General features: G+C 39.4%; 1 protein-coding gene across 1 annotated transcript; it reads left to right on the plus strand.

The window, feature by feature from the left end:
- The first annotated feature begins 18,748 nt into the window (after nt 1-18,748).
- On the plus strand, nt 18,749-25,936 carry LOC116089781 (interleukin-37-like). Its single transcript, XM_031369224.1, has 6 exons — nt 18,749-18,792; nt 21,798-21,890; nt 23,116-23,172; nt 24,430-24,549; nt 24,920-25,062; nt 25,576-25,936. Exons 2-6 carry the CDS (start codon nt 21,806-21,808, stop codon nt 25,807-25,809), a joined length of 639 nt encoding a protein of 212 aa, XP_031225084.1. The 5' UTR covers nt 18,749-18,792; nt 21,798-21,805; the 3' UTR covers nt 25,810-25,936.
- The last annotated feature ends 635 nt before the right edge of the window (nt 25,937-26,571 follow it).

Consider the following 26,571-nt stretch of genomic DNA (forward strand, 5'->3'; position numbering starts at 1 on the left):
CAAAACTATTCTCAACAATAAAGGAACCTCTGGTGGAATCACCATCCCAGACCTTAAGGTATACTACAGAGCAACTGTGATAAAAAAACAAAACAAAACAAAAACAAAACAAAACAAAACAAAACAAAAAACCTGCATGGTATTGGTACAGTGACAGGCAGATAGATCAATGCAATAGAACTGAACACCCAGAAATGAACCCACACACCTATGGTCACTTGATCTTTGACAAAGAAGCTAAAACTATCCAATGTAAAAAAGACAGCATTTTCAACAAATGGTTCTGGCTCAACTGGTGGTTAGCATGTAGAAGAATGCAAATCGATCCATTCCCATTTCCTTGTACAAAGCTCAAGTCCAAGTGGATCAAGGACCTCCACATAAAACCAGATACACTGAAACTAATAGAAAAGAAAGTGGGGAAGAACCTCGAGCACATAGGCACAGGGGAAAATTTCCTGAATAGAACACCAATATCTTATGCTCTAAGATCAAGAATTGACAAATGGGACCTCATAAAGTTGCAAAGCTCCTGTAAGGCAAAAGACACGGTCAATAGGATAAAATGGCAACCAACAAATAAGGAAAAGATCTTTACAAATCCTATATCTGATAGAGGGCTAATATCCAATATATACAAAGAAATCAAGAAGTTAGACTCCAGCAAACCAAAGAACCCTATTATAAATGGGGTACAGAGCTAAACAAAGAATTCTCAACTGAGGAATACTGAATGGCTGAGAAGCACCTAAAGAAATGTTCAACATCCTTAGTCATCAGGGAAATGCAAATCAAAACAACACTGAGATTCCACCTCACACCAGTCATAATGGCAAGGATAAAAAACTCAGGTGACAGCAGATGCTGGAGAGGTTGTGGAGTGAGAGGAATACTACTTCATTGCTGGTGGGATTGCAAGCTGGTACAACCACTCTGGAAATCAGTTTGACAGTTCCTTGGGAAATTAGAGGTAGTACTACTAGAGGACCCAGCTGTACCACGCCTGGGCATATACCCAGAAGATGCTCCAACATGTAATAAGGACCCATGCTCCACCATGTTCATAACAGCCTTATTTATAATAGCCAGAAACTGGAAACAACCCAGATGTTCCTCAACAGAAGAATGGATATAGAAAATGTGGTACATTACACAATTGAGTACTACTCAGCTATTAAAAACAATGGATTTACGAAATTCTTAGAGAAATGGATGGATCTGGAGAATATCATCCTGAGTGAGGTAACCCAATCACAAAAGAACATGGTATGCAGTCTCCAATAAGTGGATATTAGCCCAGAAGATCGGAATACAGGAAGAACTACCCACAAACCACAAGAAACTCAAGAAGAAGGAAGACCAAAATATGTATACTTCATTTCTTCTTTTTTTGTTTGTTTTTGTTTTTTTGTTTTTCAAGACAGGGTTTCTCTGTATAGCTCTTGCTGTCCTGGAACTCACTCTGTACACCAGGCTGGCCTCGAACTCAGAAATCCACCTGCCTCTACCTCCCAAGTGCTGGGATTAAAGGCGTGCGCCACCACCACCCAGTTACTTCACTCCTTCTTAAAAGAGGGAACAAAATACCCATGGAAGGAGTTGCAAAGACTAACAATGGAGTAGAGACTGAAGGAAGGACAATCCAGAGACTGCTCCACCTGGAAATCCTTCCCATATTCAATCATCAAATCCAGACACTATTGTGGATACGAGCAAGTGCTGGATGACAGGAGCCTGATATAGCTGTCTCCTGAGAGGCTCTGACAGTGCCTGACTAATACAGAAGTAGAGGCTCACAGCCATCCATTGGACTGAGTACAGGGTCCCCAATGAAGGAACTAGAGAAAGGACCCAAGGAGCTAAAACGTTTGCAGCCCCTTAGGACGAACAACAATCTGAACTAACTAGTACCCTCAGAGCTCCCAGGGACTAGACCACCAACCAAAGAGTACACATGGCAGGACTAATGGCTCCAGCAGCATATGTATAGTAAAAGATGGCCAAGTCGGTCATCAATGGGAGGAGAGGCCCTTGGCCCTGTGAAGGTTCTATGCCCCTTAGGGGAATGCCAGGGACAGTAAGCAAGAGAGGGTGAGATGACGAGCAGGGGGAGGGGGAGGGAACAGGGGTTTGTTTGGGGTTTTTTGTTTGTTTGTTTTAGTTTTTTTATTTTTATTTTATTTTTTTTTCTTTTTTCAGAGGGGAAACTGGGAAAGGAGATATCTTATGACATGTAAATAAAGAAGGTATCTAATAAAAAAAATAAACTTCAGCCTGGATCTCAAAGGGGAGAGAAGTGAGAGGAAATAGGAATGTGAAAAAAAAAAACAAATTAACACTGAGGGTGATCATGTGGAGAGACAGGAAGCCAAAAAGGAGGGAGGAGCCATTCTGACTCTTTTACAACAACTTTTTCTCAGGGAATTAACTGGAGTCCCACAAAGAACTATGTTAATTTAAGTTAATTATGGCATGTTAGCATAATATTATGTTAATATAATAAACATATTATACATTAATGTCCTCCAAGGTTGTGACCCCCCTCCAATGACATAATCCCTTTCACTAGGTTCACCTCATATGGTCTAATTAGCTCTTACAAAGACCATACTAGGGACCAGTCTTCCAATGTATGAATACTTGTGGGTCATACTAGAGCCCTATGCAGACCACAGCAGGAGTGATGATGATAAAACAGAGATGTAGGTTAGTCTTTGAAGAGCAGAGAACTCAGCTGCTGAGGTAATTGCCCAAAATTCTTATCTCAAAATGAAATGGATAAATACTGTGAGTATCAGGTCACTTAGCTTCACTTGAGATGATTACCAGTATTGATATTTGCTACTGCTAAACCATGAACATATTGTTTTAAAATGAGGCCATGTTAAGATACATGGCGGCTGTGGGAGGTATCTGGTCATATCTCCCTGAAGCCCTGTTGTGGGTTGGCCTGATACTGTTTGTATTCTGATGTTAATTCTGTTTCCTCAAGAAGAGTTGCCCACAAGGAGCAGTCCATCATGTACTCAGGTGATCTCATGTGAATGTTCTCCCCATTTTATCCAGTAAGTAATGGCTAGAGCCTGTGATGGGACAATAGAGGGGAAAGGCGAGACTGGAGGTTTGAGGGTAGGGGCAGGTAGAAAGTCAGAAGAGGAGAAGAGAGGAAAGAGAGAGGAAGGAGGAAGAAGAGGAGGAAGCCTTAATGGACCAAAACCATGGCCAGGAGAAACTGCAAAGAATCTTATAGCTGGGAAATAAGTTAGTATAGTGTTAGATCTGCCCAATCTAGGCTTATAGCGTATAATTATAATAATAACTGGGTTGTGCATTTTTAAAAGATTTTTAATTTATTTTATGTGTATGAGTACACTGTAGTTGTACAGATGGCTGTGAGCCATCATGTGTTTGGTTGCTGGGAATTGAACTCAGGACCTCTGCGGACGCTGCTCCCTCCGGCCCCGCATGCTCCAGCATAATTCACTGTAGCTGTCTTTAGACACACCAGAAGAGGGTGTCAGATCTCATTACAGATGGTTGTGAGCCACCATGTGGTTGCTGTGATCTGAACTCAGGACCTTCGGAAGAGCAGTCAGTGCTCTTACCCACTGAGCCATCTCGCCAGCTCGGATTGTGCATTTTTTATATGTGCTTATTTGGATTGGAAATTCTAGCAACAAAGCCCTGGCCCTAGTCCCTCTACATGTACAATAGCAATGTCAATAACAAAGGTCTCTTTCCCATGTCTGCTGCTGCAGGCAAGCATAGCTTTACTGTCCACTCCAAGACAGGTCCTTTAGTTGACAAACTGTTGTGTCTTTCTCAGAACTCAAGCCATACCCTCCCCTGTTCCCTCTCCCAAGTGCCTTCCTTCCTGCCTCTTTCCAGACAGTGGATAAACAAAGGTTACTGTGGCTTTGGAGTTCCCCTCCCTATTGTCCCATTGCAGCTGTGAGCAAACCCAAGTAAATCTTAAATTATAAGTTTACTTTTATCTAGTATCCTTCAGCCTGTGACATCCTAGCATGTTGGCTAAGTCAGGCTAGATCACATGAAGTGGAATCTTCCCTCCCACTCTTGGCGACCTAAAGGATTTCCCTTTGTGTTATGGGATAGAAGGATAAGGATCTCCCTTCAGAGCCTCCTCATGGCTGCCTTTGACAAGAATGCTGTATGATCCTAGACATTCAAGAGACTGGAAGAGGATTCCCCTTCAGGACCTTCATTAGGCTGTCTTCCCTAATAAAGGCTCACTTTCCCTCTTCAAATCATGATGTTATAACTTTCCCAATAAATGCTCATTGGAAGAGTAGCTCCCCTCAGCTTTCTTTCTATGAGCTGTTGGTTATAACATCCACTATTATTTTTAACAGCTAAAAAGCTAAAAGCAGAATTTTTCTGTGCTAAAATAATCTAGTTGTCAGTGCTTCCTATTAATGTTTTGGCATCATATAGAATAGTGACAAAAAGTGGGCATAAAGTGTGGTTTGAACTGAATTCCAGAAGTGCACACAAGGCTAAATGTCTTAGATACAGAAAAACTTTCACGATAACCATTAGTCCAGATCCTAATTTTAAGACTTGAAGATGCTACTATCCATTGGTTTGTTTGTTGGTGGAGAAAGGGCTACTTAGGGAGAGTGGTAACTAGTCCCGCAGATCCATTCACTTAACAGGCCTATGACCTTAGTAGATTGAGGAAAGGTCAAAGGTAGGGTAAGAGAACTTCAATATTATAAGAGTCTCCAGAACAAATTACAGATATCCATTATATAATCTTCATTCATGTAATCTGGCTGACAATCAACTAGACTGACTAGAGTCTCAAAATCAAGTCCAGAACTCTCCACTTATGATTACCAAAGGACCAAATCCACTGTTGCTTATAACTTGTCAAGAATGATCTATAGACATGGGTAACATTCTGGGTCAGGGGATGCCACTAGAAAGAAACCAGCATATATCTTTAATAGGGTATTAGGGGTATACAATGAATCACAGAGACCAACATGTGTTCATTTATATTTTAATAACTTGAGGAAGTGCCATGGTAATTCTTTGGGGCAGCTTCTGGTGTAGCTTCTCCAAATAGAATAAGATGGACATGTTTAAAATCTTGCTTCCATCACATTCTCCTGAAGCTGGTCTCCATGAAACCCACATTCTATAATGTAAACCAACAAACTAACTTCACCCTCCCTTGTATGAAAGTGAAGGGCAATTTCACAAAATAACCCCTACACTACTCAATAAAACAGCAGAAAAAATAGAATCAGTAAATGAATTATTATAAAAGAGTGAAGCCATGTAGGGCCACCTTGAAGATGTTTCTCATAATTTACAGAAGCTATGAATTGTACAATTATGTTCAACTGGAAAGATAAAGCAATAAAAATCACTAATTTGAACTGAATGCATATACCTCCTAAAGAAATGTTAAGCGCCTAACATTTAAGATTTACAGATAGAGCCAATGTCAGAGAATTCTTAGCCATTGCCCAATGGTCTGAACCCTACAAACTGCAAAAGAAAAGGCAAGATATTATGCATGCCATCAAAATGTTCAAATTTGGAAGAAAATGTGGACCAAAGACACCATGAAAGAGAATAAAAAGCTACCCAGGAAAATTATTTGAACAAAGAAACAACTCATACCCAAAGTTTTTGGTTACTATCTACTGGTAGGAAAAGGAAGACTTGAAAGCATTTTACCTACTAGATAGAAAATATAAATACTGAATAATTGTAAGTAACTATAATTGCCTACAATAGCTATTAGCAGTATGTAAATCAAAGCACTAAATGAGGTTCCCCTTCCACCCATCAGGAAGTCACAAATTAAAAAGACAATCTGCAATGGTGTGGGGAAATAGATTCTGCTGCCTTCCCTGATAGAGGTGTGAATCAGAAGTAACATTTTTGGGGGGAAACAAACTGTAGAAGCTATAAAATGTGTGCCCTTGTCTTGGTAATTCTACTTACAAGAACCTATCATTTTTGTGACTTCCAGCTCCAACAGCTGGAAAAGCTGTACTGAAGAACCTAATACTACTAAAACATTCTAAAGTTTTAGTGAAAAAAAACAGAACTTACTTTTACAGTACATTTCAAAACAGGTTCCATATTTGAAGTGACTACTAGCAATTCCAAATCCATCACTTTTAGCAACAATCTCCTCCTCCACATCCTTGGCTACTAGGCTACTACTACCGATAAAATATGTCACACAGGGGACACAGCAGAGGTGTTTACTACCTTTTAGGTATTTACAAGGACTCTTAATTTGCTGACCTGTTTAAACTACACTTCAATATCCTCAATATCCACATTTTCTCACTTTCAGCAAGAAAATACACTTTCCACTATTGCAGCCACATCATTAGTACTCAGCCTTCCACAAGACTTCAAAGTTTTATTAACATCAAATGGCTGCTTTTATTTCTTTAGGAGTTATGGGACTGTTCAGATTATTTATCTCATCCTGATTTAATTTTGGTACCCATTATCTGTGTGAAAAGTTATCAATTTCATTCAGATTTTCCAGTTTTGATGAGTATATGCTTTTGTAATAGGATCTGATGATTACTTGGATTTCCTCAGTTTCTGTTGTTCTCTCCCTTGGTGCTTCTGATTTTGTTGATTTGGATCTGTGCCCTCTGGTTAGTCTGGCTAAGGGTTTATCTATCTTATTTTCCCTAAAAACCAGCTACTGGTTTTGTTGATTCTTTGTATAGTTCTCTTTGTCCTACTTCATTGATTTCAGCCTTGAGTTTGATTATTTCTTGATGTGTACTCCTCTTGGGTGTATTTGCTTCTTGTTGTTCTAGAGATTTCAGATGTGCTGCCAAGCTGCTAGTGTAAGCTCTCTCCAGTTTCTTTTTGGAGACACTTAGAGCTATGAGTTTTCCTCTTAGCACTGCTTTCATTGTATCCCATAAGTTTGGGTATGTTGAGACTTCATTTTCATTAAATTCTAAAAAGTCTTTAATTTCTTTCTTTATTCCTTCCTTGACCAAGTTATCAAAACTTGAGCAGAATGTTGTTCAGCTTCTATGTGTATGCTGGCTTTCTATTGTTTTTGTTATATTGAAGGGCAGCCTTAGTCTGTGGTGATCTGATAGGATGCATGGGATTATTTCAATCTTCTTGTTTCTGTTGAGGCCTGTTTTGTGACCAATTATATGATCAGTTTTGGAGAAGGCACCATGAAGAGCTGAGAAGAAGGTACATTCTTTGGTTTTAGGATATAATGTTCTATAGATATCTGTTAAATCCATTTGGTTCATAACTTCTGTTAGTTCCACTGTATCTGTGTTTAGTTTCTGTTTCCATGATCTGTCCATTGATGAGAATGGAGTGTTGAAGTCTCCCACTATTATTGTGTGAGGTGCAATGTGTGCTATGGGCTTTAAATAATGTTTCTTTTATGAATGTATATGTTCTTGCATTTGGAGCATAGATGTTCAGAATTGAGAATTCTTCTTGGTAGATTTTTCCTTTGTTGAGTATGAGTATTTCCTTATCTTTTTTGATAACTTTAGGTTGAAAGTCGATTTTATTTGATATTAGAATGGCTACTGTAGCTTCCTTTGGGACCACTTGCTTGGAAAATTGTTTTCCAGCCTTTTACTCTGAGGTTGTGTCTGTCTTTGTCACTGAGGTGTGTTTCCTATGTGCAGCAAAATGCTGGGTCCTGTTTACATCTCCAATCTGTTAGTCTATGTCTTTTTATTGGGGAATTGGATATGTTGTTAGGAGATATTAGAGAATAATAATTTGTGGGGTGGTGAGCTGTGCACAGACAGCCTGGTCCCTGGTCGAGCAAAGTTCTGGAATCCTCTGAGACCCGGTGGATGGTGATTTCTGCCTGCATGGCACAGAAGATGTTTGACTATGCTTCCTGGAGCTCTGGATCTTGTCACAACTACAGCCTCCCACAGCTTCTCCTACCCCCACTCCCTGGAAAAAAGGTAGGTGTCCATCAGTCATGTAGGAGCAGCACCAACCTGTTCCACACATGCAAATAAAGTTTTCCCAAATCTCTTAGACCAAACCAATGAAAAGTACCTGTTGTTAGACCCTTACCCACCCCAAAACTGTATATAAGAGTCCTATCTGGAAGGATTAAGGGTCTGAGAACTACTCAGTCATCTGAGCCTTCTGTTCTAAGACCTCAGACACTCGGGAAGAGGTCTGCTTCCCTGAAACATCACCTGAAGCTCTGCTATACTCTTCACGAGCTAGTTGGCATTTTGTCTGCCCAGCCCTACCCAACTCAGTGCAGCTCAGCACGCAGTGTGGCAGAGACAGAGGTGGAGCCAATTGTAGCCGCAGAAGTGGCAGAAGTGACGTCCCCTCTGTGCCTGCATTTGCTTCCCTTCACTGGAAGTCTCACACCAGGCTGGGCCAGAGATGTCAGTGGAAAGCCTCTGGTACACAGGCCCACAGTGATTGTTGTTTCCTGTTATTTTTCATGTTATTTTTATGTTTGTGTAGCTATCTTCTTTTGGGGTTGTTGAAAGTAGATTACTTTCTTGCTTTGTCTAGGGTGTAGTTTCCCTCCTTGTGCTATAGTTTTCCATCTATTATTCTTTGAAGGACTGGATTTGTGGAAAGATATTGTGTAAATTTGGTTTTGTCATAGAATACCTTGGTTTCCCCATCTATGGTAATTAAGAGTTTTGCTGGGTATAGTAGCCTGAGCTGGTATTTGTGTTCTCTTAGGATCTGTATGACATCTGCCCAGGGTCTTCTAGCTTTCATAGTCTCTAGTGAGAAGTCTGGTGTAGTTCTGATAGGTCTGCCTTTATATGTTACTTGACCTTTTCCCCTTGCTGCTTTTAATATTTTTTTCTTTGTTTTGTGCATTTTGTGTTTTGACTATTATGTGACAAGAAACATTTCTTTTCTTGTCTAATCTACTAGGAGTTCTGTAGGCTTTTGTATGTTTATGAATGTCTCTTTCTTTAGGTTAGGGAAGTTTTCTTCTAGAATTTTATTGAAGATAGTTACTGACCCTTTAAGTTGTGAGTCTTCACTCTCTTCTATGCCTATTATCCTTAGGTTTGGGTTTCTCATTGTATCTTAGATTTCCTGGATGTTTTGGGTTAGGAGCTTTTCGTATTTTGCATTTTCTTTATTGTATCAATGTTTTCTATGATATTTTCTGCCCCTGTGATTCTTTCATCTATCTCTTGTATTCTGTTGGTGATGCTTGCTTGCATTTATGATTCCTTATCTCTTTCCTAGGTTTTCTATCTCCAGGGTTGTCTCCCTTTGTGATTTCTTTATTGTTTCTATTTCCATTTTTATATTATGGATGATTTTGTTCAATTCCTTCACCTGTTTGGTTGTGTTTTCCTGTAATTCTTTAAGGGATTTTGTGTTTCCTCTTTAAGGGCTTCTACCTGTTTACATGTATTCTCCTGTATTTTTTAAAAGGTGTTATCTATGTCCTTATTAAAGTTCTCTATCGCCATTATGAGACTTGATTTTAAATCAGAGTCTTGCTTTTCTGGTGTGTTGGGGTATCCAGGGCTTCTCACCTAATAGACATTGTGCCACCTAAGCAGAACCATTGTTCATTGAAACAGTTGATGAATAACTTCATGAATAGACCATCTTAATACACACACTATTTCTTAAATGAATGTAACCTGTTCCCTGTGGCCTGAGAATGAAGACAGTCACTCAAGTCAAATAACTTTGACCATAGCAGGAAATCTGTATCCAAAAATTGTGCCTACAATTCACTACTTGGCATAGCAGAACTGTCAACTCTTAGCTTAGCTACTATGGAGGTAAAATCCTTTGGTGATGTGAGGGACATTGAAGTACAGCCTTATTACAATGAACTCCGATGTCTAAAAATTGTTCTTATTTTGGGGTTGTACCACAGTAAGAGCCAAGATTTCAAGCTCTACTAAAAACAAAACAAAACAAACAAACAAACAAACAAAAAGTCTTTATGTTCATTTTCAAAAAAACTAACAGTGATATATTATTTTAAAATATACAGTTAATATGTTTGAGTTATTTAAAATTTATATTGAGAAAAATATATTTTTCAGTATTGCTGTAGACAAGCATCTCCATAAGTCTCTTCAATTGGCTGCTGTTTTATATCAAACAACTTTTATAATACTCTTTATTTTTACAATATTCTAAATTTTAAAGACTATGATAAAATAAAAAAATGAAAGGTATGGCAGGTATTGAAGGGGAGTCTCTGGGAGTAGTTGGGGTGCAAAAAGGAAAGAGGAATGTGATATAATTCTATTTACTTAAAATATGTTTTTAAATGTTAACAAGTTTGGATAAATTGAAATTATGTATCTTTTCTCATCATAATGCAATAAAACTTAAGTCAAAAAGAGAAACTTCAGTCAGACTGTGTCTCAATAAGCAAATAAGCACATAAATAAGTAAATTAATTTAAAAAAGACTTTATTTATAACCACAGAACTGTTCTTAACCTTTCATTTACTGGATTGAACCCATGCTGGAAATACATTCTACATTGAAGCTCAGTTCATCCCTCTATAAATATAACCAGCCTTCAATATTGACTTGATAAAGTCTAATTGTATAATTGCATAATAAAAAGTACAAAAACAAAGAACAATTGAAGTAAGTTAAATTAATTCATTAAATTGAATTGTTGGCCTTTGTATCTTCTGAAATACATATTTTAAAAAGATATATTATTTAATTTTGTATGTATGAGTGTTTGCTTGCATGTGTGTATTTATACTATGTGTTTGCCTGGTGTCCATGGCAGTTGGAAGAGAGGTGCTTAGGATCTGAACCCTGGTCCCTGGAAGAGCAGCCAACACTCCTAACTGCTGTTCTATCTTTCCAGACCCTGAAATTAAGGCTTTAAAATGGTTTTATTTCTAAGTGCTTATGTAAAACACTCATTTTTTGGTTATTGAATTCATGGAAACTAGTATTTGGATATCTTATTGCTACATGCTTAATTTGTTTGAATTTTTAATTTTTTTCTTTTCTTTTTTGAGATTGTAGTATAATTATATAATTTCTATCTTTCTTTTCTCCCCTGCAATCATTCAATATCCTTCCTTGCTCTCTTTCAAATTCACATTAATGTTTTCATAAATTATTGTTGCACATATGTCTATAAAACATATTCATTCCTGGATACAACCTTCTCAGTTTGTATAATGTTGCTTGTTGTTTGTCTAGGGCTGATAAACAGGAGTCCAATGCCTCCTCTGCCTCTCTGCCTCTCTGAGAGCCTTCTTGGTTTTCTTTATAGGGTTACAGCTGGATGCCAAGAGCAAGCATCCCAGACTATGGACATGTGGAAGAAGAGCAGACTGTACAGACTGAGGCCTGCTGTTTTCATAATCTCTCCATTAGTCAAAGGCCCTGCCACTGACACAATGGGAGGATGCAGGAAATATCTCTCAGAAGTATCAAGGAATTTATATTATTCCTACTCCATTGAAGTCTTTTGGGTACAAATTATATTCCTTGACTATAAACATGCCCTCTTTCCTTCACATTGCCCCACCAAATCACATTTGAAAATTATTGTGAAATGCATATATAATAGTGTATCAAAGTTTTTTTGTGTCATTGTCCCTTTCAGCCTAAGGAAGTATATCTATTAGAAGTTTACATTATTACTGTATGACCAATTTGGTTGCAGAAAACAGTACATATTTATAGTTGTTTTTCCAAGATAGATTTTGAATCGCCTGTGACCCCTCTGTCCACAGGCACTCATATTTCTTGGAGAACAGGATCTTACATCTTTCTGGGGTCATACAGTTTTGCTAAATTTCTCATGCTTTTTGAAGAATTTTCCTCACTCTGCAGTCATTCCTTCCAGGGTTTCTGTGGCTTTCTACCTTCCACCTGTCAGAAAGAACCAAAGCCAACATTTCTTCATCAGCTACTGTAGCATTCTAAATTGGCACCAAATTATTTTCTGATTATCTGGGAAAACTATCCTAAAAATTGGTAACTCATAATTCTTCAATTTAGGCAGAACTTAAGATTCAGTCAAGGGTTGTTATTGTGTTCTTTGTAGCTCATGCACAGCTGGAGATGTAATGCTAGGTGACTAAGTTATTGGGCTGACCATTTAGTACTGGTTGCTTGATAAGAATTAACTGAGGACTGTTAATAACATGGGTTTTGTCATGCTTCAGACTTCTTACACACATGACTGTGTTATAAGAAGTATTCCAAGGGACTAGAAGCAAATGGCAATGTTTTTATAGCCAGGAAGGGGCTGTATCAAGTGAGTCCATTAATCCTACTGTTTATTACTGATGGTTAGCAGTCAGAGTCAGGAGGGGACCTCACCTGACAAGCAGCAAACCATCAAGGACTTTGCACTCATTTTCAATGTGGCAAGTCAACAAAACAATTGGACGATAACTATTATTATAACATCATGTCTATCCACTCCCATTTTATTACTCCTAGTGAAGCAATAGTCTCTGGGATCATTGTGTCCAAAGATACTCCAGAGCTTTCAGCATCTGCTCAGAGCGACCGAAAATTGTATCCCTGATCCAGGTATGTAGCCTGGCATAGCCCCTGGGCTGTGGCACCTGTTACTTTAGTCCTTATTGCTGATCCAAACCAAAATCTCACCATTCCTTAGATGTAGGCTTGCATTACTGTGGAAATGGAATGGCAGTTATTGAGTTGGCCAGGGCTTTTCTCTTGTGTCTTTTCTTTCCTTTCAAATTTACCTCTAAGATGTATAATGAATGACTTACACAAGGTACAAGAGCAGTTGTTCTACCCAGCAGGGTTTGTACTAGGAATTAATAGTCTCTTAGAAGTCTGAGAAGATGTAGAGAATGGAGTTTGAGTATATCATTCCTTGGTGCATTGTAGTAGAGTGTTGTTGACAAGATTTGGTCTTCTCTTCTAGTGCTGAGAATGGCTTCTAAAGGTAAATAGCAAATTTGTGTTAGGAAAGGGCTTTCAGATACCACCTCTTTGGGCTTTTTTCTAGGTAGACTTTGACTCCTGATAGCTAAATATAGCATTTCTTTAAATGAACAGATATGTTGTTGTCACTTGAGTAGATACCAACTAAAGAACAGTTATGAATTTTATCAGCCTTATGGCCAATTCTGTCTGTCTCTTTATCAGTTTACTCTTATATAATAAATCACCTAAGACTCTATAGACCATAAGGAAATAAGGTTTATTATCTCAAAGCCCAAACAGTATGATGCCTCTTGATTCAAGAACTCTTCCAGTTGCCTCACTTAGCTCTTGGTGCTGTGGGAGGGAATCTGTCATAGCAGGACAGGGAGGGGCCAGTAATGACCTGCAGATGGGCTGTACCTGATTGATTACCTGTTAACACTGGAAACCAGTCTTCCAACACTTGAGCTCTAAAGAGTTAAACCACATCCAGTCCACAGCAGTCTGTAACATGACTGTTAATCCCCTGATGTCCCTGAGACCTCAGATGTAGCCGCCCACAGCTACATCTTGAGAGGAAAGCTGGGGTTTTGGACTGGGGAGGAGGACGATGAGATGGGGTAGGAGAGAGAGAGAGAGAGAGAGAGAGAGAGAGAGAGAGAGAGAGAGAGAGAGAATGAGACTAAGACAAAATTTCTGATCAAGGCCTAGTGTTTACTTTTAAGAGTCTGAGTATATAAAGGGAAGGGACCCATCCCCCTAGATGCCAGAATCTTGACGCCTCATCAGCATCTTGATCTTGACGCCTCATCAGATCTTAGTCAGGAACTTGTCAGGCAGGCAGACTCAGTAATGCAGTAATGCAGTAAGGCTCCTTGTAGGAAGCTGCAGAAGTGACTTCTCCTAGGTCAGAAGACTCCACCCTAGGTGAGCTAGCTGTGGCAGAACAAGGTCTGAATCAGCCTGCACCAGGCTGGGGAAAGGGCACAATCAAAGATATTGGTATTATCCTGGTTTTCGAGTTGAAGTAAAAATTGACTCAAAACTCTATCCTCGTTTTCCTTATCTAATTTCTTAACACTTCACAGATGGCTCTTGGGAGGGTCACTGATTTCTTATATTTGTTGATTTTGTTCCCAAGGCTCACATATTTAAATTATTTTCCCTTTGTTGCTAAATTGATTTAAAAAGTTGGTTCTCTCTGATGTGTTAGAATGGCGGCTCACGTCAGGACATACCACACACTAGGCCCAAACAGTTCCATGTGTAAGAGGTTTAATTGAGAGGGAGAGAGGGGGCAGTAGTGGAGAGAGAAGAGGGAGAGAGAGAGCAAGAACAAGGGACATTCCATATATATACATGTATACATATATATATATGGAACACATATCATATATATCATATATATATATATCATATGAGACTAAAACAAAATTTCTGATCAAGGTCTAGTGTTTACTTAAGAGTCTGAGTATATAAAGGGAAGGGACCCATCCCACTAGATGCCAGGATCTTGACGCCTCATCAGCATCTTGTTGCTAGTCAGAAACTTGTCAGGCAGGTAGACTCAGTATATATATATATACATATATATGTACATATATATATACATATATATATATACATATGTATATACATATATATACATATATACATATGTATATATATATGTGTGTGTGTGTGTGTGTGTGTGTGTGTGTGTGTGTGTGTGTGTTCTGACATAGTGGCCGCAGGTAAAGGTGGGAGGTGAACCCAATGGATTCTGGGAATATGGCGCCTGTTGCCCTGACAATAGGTCTGTGAGGCCTGCCCATGTGACATCACAGGCTTTGGAGGCCCTGATGCTAACACTCTCCACCTCAAATAAAATAAACACAGTCGCAAAGCATATTATTGGCCCAATATTTCTCCAACCACTGCTTGTTTAGTTTGCTTTCTAGATCTACTCAGTAAGAGTCTCTACAGGATGGCACCTAGTCTTCTGTACCCTCCTAAATTCTTTGGGTAGTTCTATGTCAGCCATCCTGGATAATATGACACATAGCACAGCACAACTCAGGATGCAGGTGTGAGTAGAAATCAGCCAGAGATCTTGTTAAAAATCTAAGTTCTCATTCTAATTGGGTCCCAAGTTCTACATTTCTTTTTTTCTTTTTTATTTCTTTATTTTTTATTGGATATTTTATGTATTTACATTTCAAATGTTATCCCCTTTCCCAGTTTCCCCTCCAGAACCCCCTTATCCCATCCACTTTCCCCCTGCTTCTATGAGAGTGCTCCCACTCTCACCCACACACTCCCATCTCACTGCCCTGGCATTCCCCTACATTGGGGAAATCAAGCCTTCACAGAACCAAAGGCCTCTCCTCCTACTAATGCTAGATAATACCATTCTCTGCTACATATGCAGCTGGAGCCATGTCCCTCCATGTGTATTCTATGGTTGGTGGTTTAGTCCCTTGGAGCTCTGGAGGATCTGGTTGGTTGATATTGTTGTTCTTCCTATGGGGTTTCAAACCCCTTCAGCTCCTTCAGTCCCTTCTCTAACTCCTCCATTGGGGTCTCCATTCTCAGTCCAATTGTTGGCTGTGAACATCTGCCTCTGTATTTATCAAGCTCTGGCAGAACTTCTCAGGAGGCTCCTGTCAGCATGCACTTCTTGGCATCCACAATAGTGTCTGGATTTCTGATGAGCTGTAGACCATGCTAGTTTTGCAGATCTAGAGAGTACATTTGGACTAATGAGGAGCAAGTGGTCACAGTATGTCATTGGCTCACACTGAACATCAGACACATACCTAGCAAGCAAGAGTCAGTGTCTCATGCCCCTCAGAGCCTCCAGACACATCTAATCTTAGCTCCCTGCTCTCTTTATCCTTTAATTTCCCTCAGTTTCCCTATGCTTGTATCACTTGCTCTTTCTTCATTTGGTCACATCAGTCTTGTCCTGTTTCCAAGGACACCCCAGTAACACTGTAAGAATATTCTTTGGACCCCTAAATGTACTATCAAAAGATTTTATCAATCCCAAAGCAGTACTTCTAAGCCCCAATATCCTAAACCTTCCTATTTCTAATTGATATTTGGGGATTTTTCACAGTACCTTTAAGCCACAAGAGATACTTGATTAATATTCCTTATTAATAATTGAACTGAAACAACTTAGTGGTAATGTTTTGCCTGGGTCTGTATTTCTATAGAGTATTCATGTGAATGTGTTTAGGTGCCCTACACTTCTATAGTTAAAGAACTATGTTTCTAAGCTAGTGATTGATATAAATGTTATATCCAACTTCTATATCAAGGTAAGAAAACACTATCAGATATATCCAACCTCTTGACAATATGTCATAGCATTGTCATCTACTAAGTTCATACTTGAGAACTATGACATTGATTATAAAGTTTTAATATAAAAATTTTGTGAGTTTGCAATTTCATGTTGGACTGCAGGTTATCCTTAGTCACATGTACACGCTTGGTTGCAGCATGGACTTGCCTGTGACTTAGCTGGTGTTTGTATCTGATCCAAAATAATACTGAATGTTATCGGAGAGGAGATATCAGGGTATTGTGTCCCACTACCAATAGCAAGCACAATCTGGTACAAATGGGCCAATACTCTGCTCTAGTAAAAAAAAAAAATCTGGATTTCTAGATTCACCTCCCAATAGATTTTCCAAAGAGTTCAAAAATGGTATAGGCAATTGAATGAGAGATTATTGTGGCTCATCTCTTATCAGAAGATCTAGGGCCAAGTAATTGTCTGAAAGCCATATCATCCAAAAGCCCAACTTGTTTCCAGTTAGAAGCCCAACCTTTCATCACACTGATTCTCAATTTTAACTCTTGAGGAGCTTTTTAGATGTACTGATGTTGGAACAATTGTATCCAGCTTCTGAGATGGAAGCAGATTATCTAGTGATTCCAAGATATAGTCAGAGATGAGTGAAGAGTTCATGGTCCCCTCCCCTGCATTATTAGAACTGCAGCTTTGGCCCCCACTTCAGACCTATTAAACCATACCTTGAATTTTAACAAGGGCCCCAGTTAATGCACATACACTTTGAAGTTTGAAAAGATCCTCTAACTTAGATGGAACCATAGAATGTCATGCTCATGCTTCCCACATGTCACCTGTGGGGTTAGAGAGCATCTCTGAACCACCGTGGCCAGCAGAATGACACTGTGTGAGGCAAGAAGGAAGTCTGGTTTAACACAACTCAGTAGCCACTGTTGGCTCAAACTTCTAGAGTCTGAATGGACAGTTTATTTTAAGGATATTTAAGTATAATACAATTTGGAAAAAAATTTTCCTATTGTAACACAATCCTGTGCATACAAAAATGGCATAATTACACTGAAATTCTTTTCAACCATTGGACCGAGCACAGGGTTCCCAATGGAGGAGCTAGAGAAAGGACCCAAGGAGTTCAAGGGGTTTGCAGCCCCATAGGAGGAACAAAAATATGAACCAACCAGTACCCCCAGAGTTCCCAGGGACTAAGTCACCAACCAAAGAGTACATGTGGAGGGACCCATGGCTCCAGCCACATATGTAGCAGAGGATGGCCTTGTCGTACATCAATGGGAGGAGAGGACCTTGGTTCTGTGAAGCTCGATACCCCAGTGTCCCTACCAGGACTAGGAAGTGTGTGTGGATAGGCTGGTGAGCAGAGGAGGGGGAAAGGGGAAGGGGATTTTGGTGGAGGAAAACAGGAAAAGGGATAATATTTGAAATGTAAATAAAGAAAATATCTAATAAAAAATTCTTTTCAAAGTACATGTGCCGTCTTCCATAAAGATGAGTTCTGTAGGTAGACTACATGTGCCATCTTTAGGGACTGGGGGAGGATCTGGTATGGTATTGGTCATACAGATAGCACAAAGGTCATTAGGCTATTAATCAATTCCAGTACTGTTTATAAGGGTCTTGGGGAGGGAGCAAGGGTCTGGCTCTATAGAAAGCACAGAGGTCACTGAGACTATTAACCACCTCCATTCCCAGCCTTCTGGGAAGAAGACACGTTATACATAGCTCTTCCTTTGAAGAGACAACCTTGCATGTTTTAATTTGCTGGTTTTCATAGTGCTTATCTGTGGACACATGAACCACGATACCCCCAATAATCACCAACCCTTTGTATGATGTTAGGGGACCACAAAATTTCAATGGTTTCATTGAATGAATATTTATATCTGGTGATCAGCAGAAATTGATGTATTATGGGGCAAGTATTAATGATCTGGATTTGAACTTCAAGTCTTAACCATGGGGAGAGTTCTCAATTTCAGTTTCTTTACCTATAAAAGCACAATAAAAACTCTGCCTCTATGTTCTTTGAAGTCTCGCGATAAAAATTTGTTGACTCATTTATGCCAAAGGTTTTAAATTATTGTAGTGGCTATTCCTGGTTGTCAACTTGACTATATCTGAAATGAACTACAATCCAGAATTAGAAGGCTCACCTGTGGCCCTAATCTGGAGGCTGAGAGATACAAGTTTCTGACCTGAATCTTGGCATGGAGATCTTGAGGCATAGTGGCTATGAATCCCAGAAGATTAAGATAGGAAGATCTATGAGTTCAAGATCATCTGGGATTAAAGGTGTGGTGCCATAGTAGCTATGAATCCTAGAAGATTAAGATTGGAAGATCTAGTAGTTCAAGCAAGGTCATCTGGGATTAAAGGTGTGGTGGCACACATCTTTAATCTGGGCCACACCTTTTCCTGGAGACCTATATAAGGACATTGGAAGAAGGAAGTCTGGCTCTGCTTCACCTGCTTGCCTTGTGAGACTGAGCAACTGCTGGATCCTTGGGCTGCTGCTGACCATTGTTGGGAGTTGATTGTTGGGAGTTGGACTACAGACTGTAAGTCATCAATAAATTCCTTTACTACATAGAGACTACCATAAGTTCTGTGACTCTAGAGAACCCTGACTAATATAATTATTTATTTATTTTTATAATAAAATGAAATATGGTAATATAAAACCAAACCAAAATACATTGGAATTGGATGAGACAAACCCGCAGAAGGAAAAGAGCCCCAGGATCAGAGACCTACTTCTTCAAACACTCATAGCCAGAAATTATCAGAGTGTGAGAAACCTTGGAACTTTTAGCCCTAATTGGGATATTTCTATCAAATCCTTTCTCTTGGGGCTCAGGAACTGCATAAAAGAGGAAGCAAAAGAGTATAAGTGCTAGAGGGGATGAAGGATACCAAGAAAACAAAACCTTCTAAATCAATATGAACAAGCTCATATGAACTCATAAAGACTGAATCGGCCTATCCAGTGTATGAATGAGTCTGCACCAGGTCCTCTGCATTTATTTTATGGCTTCCAGTTTAGTGTTTTTTATGGGATTCCTAAGGCACTGATCCATGAATATTATTCATTTTTTTATTATAGAAATAGTGGTACAAAGTTTGCCACTATTGGCCTAGTGTATCTTGCAGGCAGGACACCATTTTATATGAGAGGATTTGTGTCTGGCTTGGTATCTATATTTCTTTTTTGGTAGCATGAAGAGTACCTTCTGGTACCAAAGACACTAGAATGTAAGGGCACTAGTTGAACTTTTCCGTGTTCAATGAGTTGTATAGGTGTTATCTTTAGCAATGGGGCCTTGCTGTCATTTTGTGAAGAGCAGCCTATAGTACTGTCAACAACCTGGATTACTTAAGGTTTCCCACAGGACTCAACAACTCAATATGGTTATATACAACCCAATTCCAGCACTACAAACTTCATTTGGTGGCAAGACATGGGCATCTGGGACTCTTGTCTCTCCCACTATTTGGCAATTTCATTTAAATCATTTTTGTATGTGTATATGGTTCAGAAAGCTTCTACTGTATTAGATTACATAGATTTCCCCACAAATGGCCCTTAATATTAGCTGTTATTAATGTACTCCCTCTTCTATTTCCCTTCTCCTCCCCACCTGAAACTCCAGTTCCAGCCTCACCACCATCTATCCCTAATCATCTATCCTATTTCCTCTTCCTAACAAGATCTATCTGCACACCCTAGTTTCTAAGTCTATACCTAACCTCTTGTTTTATAGACTGTAGAATGGTTATCATTGATGTAACAGCTAACATTCACACATAAAGCAAATGTGTAGCATATTTTTCATATTTGGCATTCTAGGTCTGGGTTACCTCACTGTAGTTGTATCCATTTATCTGTAATTTTCATGATTTCATTTTTTAAAATGGCTGAGTACTGCTCTGTGGTATGAATGTACATTTTCTTTATCCATTCATCTGTTGAGGAACATCTAGGTTGTTTCTAGTTTCTGGCTATTAGGAATAAAGCAGCAATAAACATGGTTAAACAAATGTTTCTGGGATAGAATGAAGCATCTTTTGGGGTATATGTCCCAGAATAAGATATAGCTGGATCTTGGGTAGATTAATTCCCATTTTCCTTGGGAACCACCACATTGGTGGTGGTCCATACTGACTGTTCAAGTTTGCAGCCCTACCAGTAGTGGATGAGCATCCCCTTATTCTATATTCTCTCCAGCATGAGCTGTCACTTGGGTTATTGATCTTAGACATTCTAACAGGTGTAAGATGAAATTTCAAAATGTTTTTCATTTTTATTTCCCTGATGGCTAAGGGTGCCAAACATTTCTTTAAGTGTTTCTCAGTCATTTGAGCTTTCTCTTTGAAAATTCTGTTTGGATCTGTACCCATTTGTTAATTGGGTTATTTGTTTCCTTGATATCTAGTTTTTTGAGTTATGTATATATTTTGGATATTAGCCCTCTTTTGGATGTCTAGGCTGCTGCTTTGTTCAAATGACAATGTCCTTTTGCCATACAGAAGCTTTCCAGTTTCATGAGGTCTCACTTATTAATTGTTCATCTTATGTTCAGATTGTTTCTTATGTTCAGAAAGTCTTTTCCTGTGCCAATGAATTCAAGTCTATTCCTCAGTTTCTCTTCTATCATGTTCACTGTATCTGATTTTATGTTGAGGATTTTGATCTATTTGAGTTTTGTGCAGGGAATTATGTATGGATCTATTCTACGTTCACCCTGTTTGACCAGCATCATTTTTTGAAGATATCTTTTTCCAGTGTATATTTCTGGCATCTTTATTTTAAAAATCAGGATTCTATAGGTGTGTGGATTTATATCTCTGTGTCCAATTAGATTCTATTGATCAATGTTTCTGTTTGTGTGCCAATACTATGCTCCCTCCCCATGCTGTACTAGAACTTGAAATTAGGTATAGTGATACCTCCAGCAATTCTGTTTATTTTTCACAGTTGCCAAGGGAATTTTTAATCTTCAACAATTTAATATGTACTATTTAGCTCCAAAGAAGTGAGATCCTGGACACCCACAACACTGGTATGATTATGAGCCTGATCTTTTCCAGGTCACTAGTAGTTGAGTCTTTTAGAGCCTTGCTACCTATCCAATCTGCCCTCTGATCTAGCAGCAGCAGTAGCAGCAGCAGCAGCAGTATGAATCTGTTAAAAAAAAAAAAGATTTCAGGACAGTTAATGGGAATTGACTCAGCTCCTGTGTTCAGGAAGACCCCCACATCATTCCTAGAAAATGAGCTCACATGAGAAAAACAAAATAATAAATGTCCAAAAATAAAGATTTATTTTTTTAAAAGATCCATAACTACCTTTTAAAGTAAAACTAAACTAGAATTGCATTATGAATTGGAACAAATCTGCCCTTTTGACATTAAGGCAACATTTCAAAGTGGAGACAAGGCTATCTCCTGCAGGTATTAGAGATGTGAGACTAGGCTTCCTAGGGTTGAAAGCTTCTATAATTAAATTCCTCCTATGTATGTTGGTCCTGCCTCCCTTTACCTCCCCAACTGTGTTCACTCTCAGCACAGACAATGTCATCTCCAGATAGCTGCCCAGACGTGAAAATATATCCTAAGTGCTCCAGAGACCCGGTTGAATTCCATACAGAGCCAGAAGGTAAGAAACCTCTTTAAACCCACCTCTGACCTTAAAACATAGTCTCCAAACACAGGGGATCATACTTAATTCTGCTTGCAGAAGCCACACACTTTCTCTGACCAACCTGTGAAACATCTGAGCTGCAAGAATTCCTCCAAGATGTTAGGTAGCAAGGATAGTGATGGAGATATACATACTACATACAGTTCAGGACTTTAAGTGTGTTGTCAGCAAATCATAGGATGATGATGATGATGATGATGATGATGATGATGATGATGATGATGATGATGATGATGATGATGGTGGTGGTGGTGGTGGTGGTGGTGGTGGTGGTGGTGGTGGTGGTGGTGGTGGTGATGATGATTATTATTATTACATTGTATTAATTGGTCAGAACCTCAGGTGGCATGGTGCATATGTAGAGGGCAGAGGACAACGTTTGGGAATCAGTTCTCTCCTTCTATTAAATACAGGGATCAAATTCAGGTCACCAGACTTGGCAGCAAGTACATTTACCCACTGAGATATATTGCTGGCCCTGTAGACAAAGTTTAGATACACATGTTCAGATGAAACTTGCAAAGCATTGCTTTTCCAGTGAACGGTTTGGCAGCTAACAAAACTTTAAAACAAACAAGCAAGCAAGCAAACAAACAAACAAACATATTATCAAAGCATATTACCTTTCAGACAAGAGGGATCTGACTAGGCCAGCAAATTATACATTTTCTTGTAATTGGAAAAATATTTTTAAATCTTTACTTTTTTTATCTTTTATGTGCAGGAGTGTTTTGGTTGCATATACACTGGTGTTCTGTGTATGCGGTGCCAGTGAAGGCCAGAAAGGGAATTTGATGCCCCTGGTATTGGAGTTAACAGCAATATTGAGTCTCTACATGGCTCCTGGGGATTGAACTCAGGTCTAATGGAAGAAAAAACAGTACTCTTTCCACCCCCAATTTTTATGATTCTTGTCAAAATATTTTAAAGAAAATGTATGTGAGAATTCCTGCTATAACATGATCTTCCTTCACATTATTGAAACTGAACCTTCCAAAATTAATGGATATAAAAATCTTTTAAAAAGCATTTACATATTAAAAACCTTCTACATATGTGCATATTAAACATGATTTGGAATCTGTAGACATTAGGAATGAAATAATTCCATAGTACAGTTAACTACAAACTTACCAGCTAATGGAACTGATTTGCTAATTTGTTTTCTTTGATTCAACAGCAAAATGCTCTCTGCTGTCAGATTCCAGCTGCGATTCTGTGGCTTTCAACCACTCAGGTGATCTTCAGAGGGATCCTGGGTCACAGGGAGGGGGTTGTTTAGCCTTCTCAACAAAGTAAGCAATTCTGTTCTGATGACATCTAAGGAACAAGTGGTGGGGCAACCAACCTTTCCTTTGCAACTTCAAAATATTAACATTTCAGAAAAAATGAATCCTGGAAGTTAGTGCAGGACTCTGCGCCCTCATGAGAGGACAGATTTCAGTAAGTGTTTATTGAAGAAGTACAGAGCAGATGGCAAACAGTACAAATCACAGGGTAGGCAGGATATGGGCAAAAAACAGGAAGGAGAGGACAAATTGGGAGTGCCAGCTGAAGGCATCATGTTTATGAGACAAGGGATAGCCCACATGTGCATGTTTGTATATATATATATGATAAATAATTATGTTTGATATAATTGTGCATATAATATATTTGCATATATTATACAACTGCTCAGCTATTACCCTCTCATCTGCTATTCTAAGTCAACTCAGTCCCATATTTGCCTCTTAATCATCCCTCATGTAAAATCTGACCTCAGTCACTCAGAGTCAAATCATCTGGTCTAATAGAGATGGTAACAAATTCCCAGTCCACAGTAAAGTCATATTCAGATGAATCCTCAGCCACAGCCACAGCTGGACCCGCCCACATAGAAAGCCTTAATAGGTGCAGGTATCTTCCTCAGGCAACCCCCCATCTCTGCTTCTTTTCATTGAGTTGCTGCTCCTGACTGCCTCCTGCCTCAGCCTATTACGCCAACCCTTCTTCCCTGTCCTTCTATTGACCTCAATCAGTACAGTGGGCACCTAACATGACAGAGGTCCGTGGCATGACAGCATTGCTGAAGGCATAGGCCCACAGGGACAGGATTCAGACAAGCAAATTATTAATACCACACTACTTAGAATAATCATGAGACTTTAAAGCTCCTTTATTCTTCATATCAACCTTATGAAAGATTGTTACCTTATATAATCCCCATTTTATTGGTCTGAAAAGTGGTATTTGGAGAAATGTAGTAACTTTTTATCTTGTGAATGACTGAAGAGAAAATTATCCCTGAGTCAGCATGGTCTCAGCACTCCAAAGTGTCCAGAGTTCCTGCATCAGTGAGCTAGGGTAAAACAAACAAACAAACAAACAAGTAAACAATCAAACAAACAAAAAACCAAGAGGACTATATGTTGTCTGAGCCTGCAGCATTAAGCAAATTTGTTGTTGAACTCAGACTGGTTCATTATTTTTAACCTCTGTTACTGTTTTCCAGGTCCAAGAATTAACCCCGTTGCCCCAAATAAGCATTTTATTCGTGATACAAACCAGCAGATTCTAGTTCTGGAAGGCACCAGCCTTGTGGCAGTTCCAGACAAGCTCAGCAAACATGGAGGTGACCCTCAAATTTTCCTTACCCAATGGAGATGATATGGTATCCACCCCCTGAGCCTTGGAGAGGGGGCTGCTTGACTCCTCCTCCTAAAAAAAAAAAAAAAAAAAAGGAGTTCTGAACTAGTGATAAGCACGGATGAGTGAGATAGGAGAGGGAACCAGGTATATCTGCAGCCAAAAGAAGTCTCTGTAGATAGGGGAGTGATCCAAACCAGAGATGGAGAGAGGGCAAATTCTGAGAATCAGTGTGAGTGCGCAAGCTTAACAAGCTTTCTGTGTTTGAAACTTCAACAGAAAAAGGAAGAAAGTAACAGAAGAAGGAGGGAAGAGAAGTTTTTAATTCTAAAGCTGATCCCGTTTTCTATTTCCAGAGACCTTTTATGTGTCAACTTTACCCAAAAAAAAAGCCAGTGGCTCAAAGGCAAATCACATTGTTTTGGCTGTATCTCAGGGAAAACTCTATCTCTGCTGTGATAGAGTCAAAGAGCCAAAGCGTCCCTCATTAGAATTAAAGGTAAGAACCAAGGAGATCTACCCTGTCCTTCAGCTCAGGGAAGTAGAAATCTTTAGTGCTAAGACTGATAGCCTAAGATAACCTTAATCTTTGCATATCCTTCCCTGTCCCCCCACAAAGAAGCCCGGTCATGGGTTAGCATTCTCAGTAACAGCAATAAAAACTCAAGACAATCACATTCTAAAAAGAACAAGATTTTGTTCACTGTCTTGGCCAATTAACCCTAATGTTTTGGAGCCTATGGTAGTATATTACAGTGGAAGGACATGGAGGTAAGGGGGATGCAGACTGCTCACTTAATGGCTAGGATGCAAAAGAGGAAGACAGGGATGAGGTCCCACAATTCCCTTTGAGGGTGCACTAGTTAACAACTAAACCCCTGTTTTTAATATTCTCATCACCTCCCAATAGTCCCAAGGTGAGGACCAAGGCTTTGACATACAGGCCTTTGGGGAACATTTCTAGATACAACTGTAGTAGCTACTAACGGATTCCCCTTTGTATTTCAAAAAGAAAATTAAAGAACTGAGTTCATTGAGCCACGAGAAGCTCCTGACCTTCACCTTCCTGAAGGAAAATGCTGGCTCCTACTTCACACTGGAATCAGCTGCTAATCGTGGGTACTTTGTCTACACCTCCAGTGTACCCAGGCAACCTGTTGGAGTGACAAAGGAGCTGGGGAAACAGAAAAATACCCATTTTGAATTTGTAAATGCAAATGTGGATCTCACTGATGTGGAAGACTGAAACACAACAGGACAGTGGCCAGGCCAGCTATAACAGCAATATCTGGTCTCAGCCTGGCACCAATCAAAAAATAGGAATATCTTCTCTTTATAAATGCTACCTGCAGTCAGTAAGCCTGAGGAATTGATTTGTGTGTGTGTGTGTTTAATTTTTTTAATGTGTGCGTAGTTAATTTTAATTTTCTAGGCTGAAATAACTTCTGAAGAAAAACAATCTTAATGTCTAGGCATTTCCTACTTTCTAAAACATATCTGACCTTCTCTGGGTGACTCTATATATTTCCTGATGTAACCAGCCTGTCGGTGAGTTATTTCTGCCAGAAGGTAACTGTACTAATGCTAGGCTTGCAGATCAGTCATGTGGCATGAGAAGTTAGGTGGAGTCTAGGGAAACTCACCAAGCTGCAAGCACAAACACAAAAGTTTCATTGGGGCCTGGGGCTCCTGGACCATGGCAAAGCACTGTTGATCTGAGTCTTCCGAGGGGAGAGCTGGGTCATCAAGAAAGACCAGAAGGGAAGATGGTCTGGAGCAGGTAGTAGTTAGAGACAACTCCTGAGAAGGCAGGTAGCAGGGCCCTTGTCATTCAGTGGAGCATTTTGGTCAGAAGAGATTGAGGCCTGGATCTTAAGTGGGATCAGATGCAAGGAAGGCAATTAGATTAGGAACTTAGAACACAGGCACAAAGTTGGAGGGAAGGCCTGTGTGCATTTAACTTGGAGGGATGCATGCAACATATTTAATGCTTTGATGTAGAAGATCC

This window comes from Mastomys coucha, unplaced genomic scaffold (assembly GCF_008632895.1).
Source record: "Mastomys coucha isolate ucsf_1 unplaced genomic scaffold, UCSF_Mcou_1 pScaffold15, whole genome shotgun sequence".
Classification (NCBI taxonomy): domain Eukaryota; kingdom Metazoa; phylum Chordata; class Mammalia; order Rodentia; family Muridae; genus Mastomys; species Mastomys coucha.